The sequence below is a fragment of the Chrysochloris asiatica genome, unplaced genomic scaffold, assembly GCF_000296735.1.
Source record: "Chrysochloris asiatica unplaced genomic scaffold, ChrAsi1.0 scaffold00018, whole genome shotgun sequence".
In the NCBI taxonomy this organism is placed as follows: Eukaryota; Metazoa; Chordata; class Mammalia; order Afrosoricida; family Chrysochloridae; genus Chrysochloris; species Chrysochloris asiatica.
In genome coordinates this window covers 7,822,012-7,824,223 of record NW_006408536.1, presented here as the reverse complement: position 1 = coordinate 7,824,223, position 2,212 = coordinate 7,822,012, and the positions used below count along the sequence as shown (strand labels likewise).

The window sequence follows — 2,212 nt, the reverse complement described above, 5'->3', positions numbered from 1 at the left end:
CCGCCGCAGCCGCGGCGCCCTGGAGGAGGCGGCCCCCACCCGGGCCGTACAGACGCCGCAGCTTGGGAGGCAGGTGCAGCTCGGCCTCGAACGGTGTGCTGCTGCCTTTGGGGGAGCCTGCGGGCAAGGGAGCTTGCTCAGCGCGCCTGGCGCCGCCCAAATCCCAACCCTTCCTCTGCTTCCCCACTTTCTGGCCGGCTTTTTCTTCCTTTCTCTCGTTTCCATCCTGTCTCCCTTCTCTCGTCCTCCCTCCATTCTTTCGTCTCCTTCGTTCACTCCTCTATTTTCCTTCCTTCCGTCATCTCTTCCTCTGTTTCCTGGATTTGTTTTCTTTTAGTATGTGTTCTTTCCTTATCGTTTTTTTTTTCTCTTCCCCTCTCCCTTCCTTTCTTCACCCCCTTTTCCTTCTCTCCCCTTTCTTTCCATTCTCATTTCGCGCGCTTCTTCCCTCCTTTCCTACCTTCCTCTTTTTCTTTATTCCCGTTGCCCTCTCTCCCACTTTGTTTCTCTCACCCCCAATTTCGGGCTAGGGAGGAATCCTAAAGCATTCAACAACTTAAAAAATTTTTTTAAAAATCACTGCTACGCCGAAAACTTTGCGCACGACCTTTGCGCGCGCCGCTTCTCCTTTGGGTCCTCGATGGGCGAGAGGGGCGCTGCCCCACGGGCGACCCCTATGGGGGGAATAGGCCCTCTGGCCCGGGGCGCAGGCCTCGCCCCAGCCAGCCCGCAGCGGGAGGGGCCTTGGGATCTGAGCACAAAAAGGCAAAGAAAAAACATCTCCAAGAAAAATAGCTGGGAAAGGGTTGGGGTGGAAGCGGAGAGGGGCTCAACCGACACAGACTGCTCCTTCCCTTTGAGGAAGCGCCTCGCACATGGGCCACCGCAGACGGAAAAAAAAGGGAGTCATTTTTGTCTTAAAGGGTCCCTTCTCTGCGCCCCCTCCTCTCTTCCAAGTGGCGCTGCGGCTGGACAACTGGTTTTCGTTTTATTTATTTATTTATTTATTTTACAAGAAATCAGCCATTCTTGCCCTGTGATACTCCTGCAACCAGCTCAAGGCGAAACTTGAGTGTAACAGGTCCGCGGGGGAAAACGACAGTGGATCTGGAATTTTTAATATTAGGGGGGGAAAAAAACCCTTTCAAACAACTTCTCAACAGCTCAACTCTATTTTTTTAAATAACACAGCAGAGAGGACTAAAAGCAGCCACCGAAGAGCCGCACGTTTTAGACATTTCAAACACAATTAGGAGCATTTGGGGAAATCCTGGGGAGACGTCTTTTGCAAAACTGAGGTTTAAAAGGTCACAAGTAACCTACAAATAATAATAAAACAAAACACCCCACAACCAAATACCGCATATAAAGAAATCCTGTCGGAAGGAAAGGCCGAGCTCACCAGGCCTGGAGACCCCCATTCACTACGCTTTGGGGCTTCTTGTCTTCTTAAGTTGTCGCTACAAGGATCCACCCTGGCACCGGCTACTTCTGACCTGTAGCCTCTCTTTAGAGTACAACCAAGGCCTCCAAAGGGGGCATTTAAACGGCCTACGACCAACACCAAGGACCCAAGGGCCCGGAAAGCGCAGCCGGGCCTCTGTTGCCTGGGAGCCGAGAGGGAGGGAGAGACCGCCCCTGGAGAAATGGTTACCGCTCTTGGAAGCACCAGGCCTTTTCTTCTCCGACTTCAGCTGGACAACCTTAGGCCCGTACCTCCCAGACACCAAACACCCCAACCAGTGCCCAGCGCCCTACATAGGGGTCAGGCGGACACAGGCTTACCTTGCAAGGCCTTCTCCTGGTCCGCGCGGCTGGCTAGCGGGGCAGGCAGGCTCTGCGCGGTTCCCAGCAGTCGCATCTTGCAGGGGCTCCTCCGGCCCAGTATACTGTCGATGCAGTAGGAGGAGAGCAAAGTTGGCGATTTACTTTTGCACTCCGGCCTCTCGGAGCAGCCCTCGTCCTGGTACTGGTTGCTCATGGCTGGGGGCTTTTTCGCTGGGCGCAGTGAGCGGGCCGCTGGCTGCCTCTCCCGGTAGGGGGAAGGCTAGAGGTGTGTTGGGGCTAGGGGTGGAGGAACGGCTAGTGCTAACGCGGATAGGTCAGCGATCTTTGTGCTCTGCTTCCCTCGCTAGCTGGTTGCCGGCTCCCGCCCTGCCTGCGGCCAGAGCTCGTCCTCTCAACGCTCAGGACAAGCGGTAACAAGTGTAGT

At 55.0% G+C, this 2,212-nt stretch overlaps 1 protein-coding gene across 1 annotated transcript in view; it reads right to left on the bottom strand.

Moving 5' to 3' along the window:
* ARX (aristaless related homeobox) overlaps window positions 1-1,981 on the bottom strand; it is a 10,713-nt gene extending 8,732 nt beyond the window's left edge. The window contains exons 1-2 of the mRNA XM_006835669.1: window positions 1,786-1,981; window positions 5-117 (exon numbers count right to left, since the gene is read on the bottom strand). Coding sequence (XP_006835732.1) covers window positions 5-117; window positions 1,786-1,981 — 309 coding nt within the window. The remainder of the gene's footprint in view (window positions 1-4; window positions 118-1,785) is intronic.
* Between the last annotated feature and the right edge of the window lie 231 nt (window positions 1,982-2,212).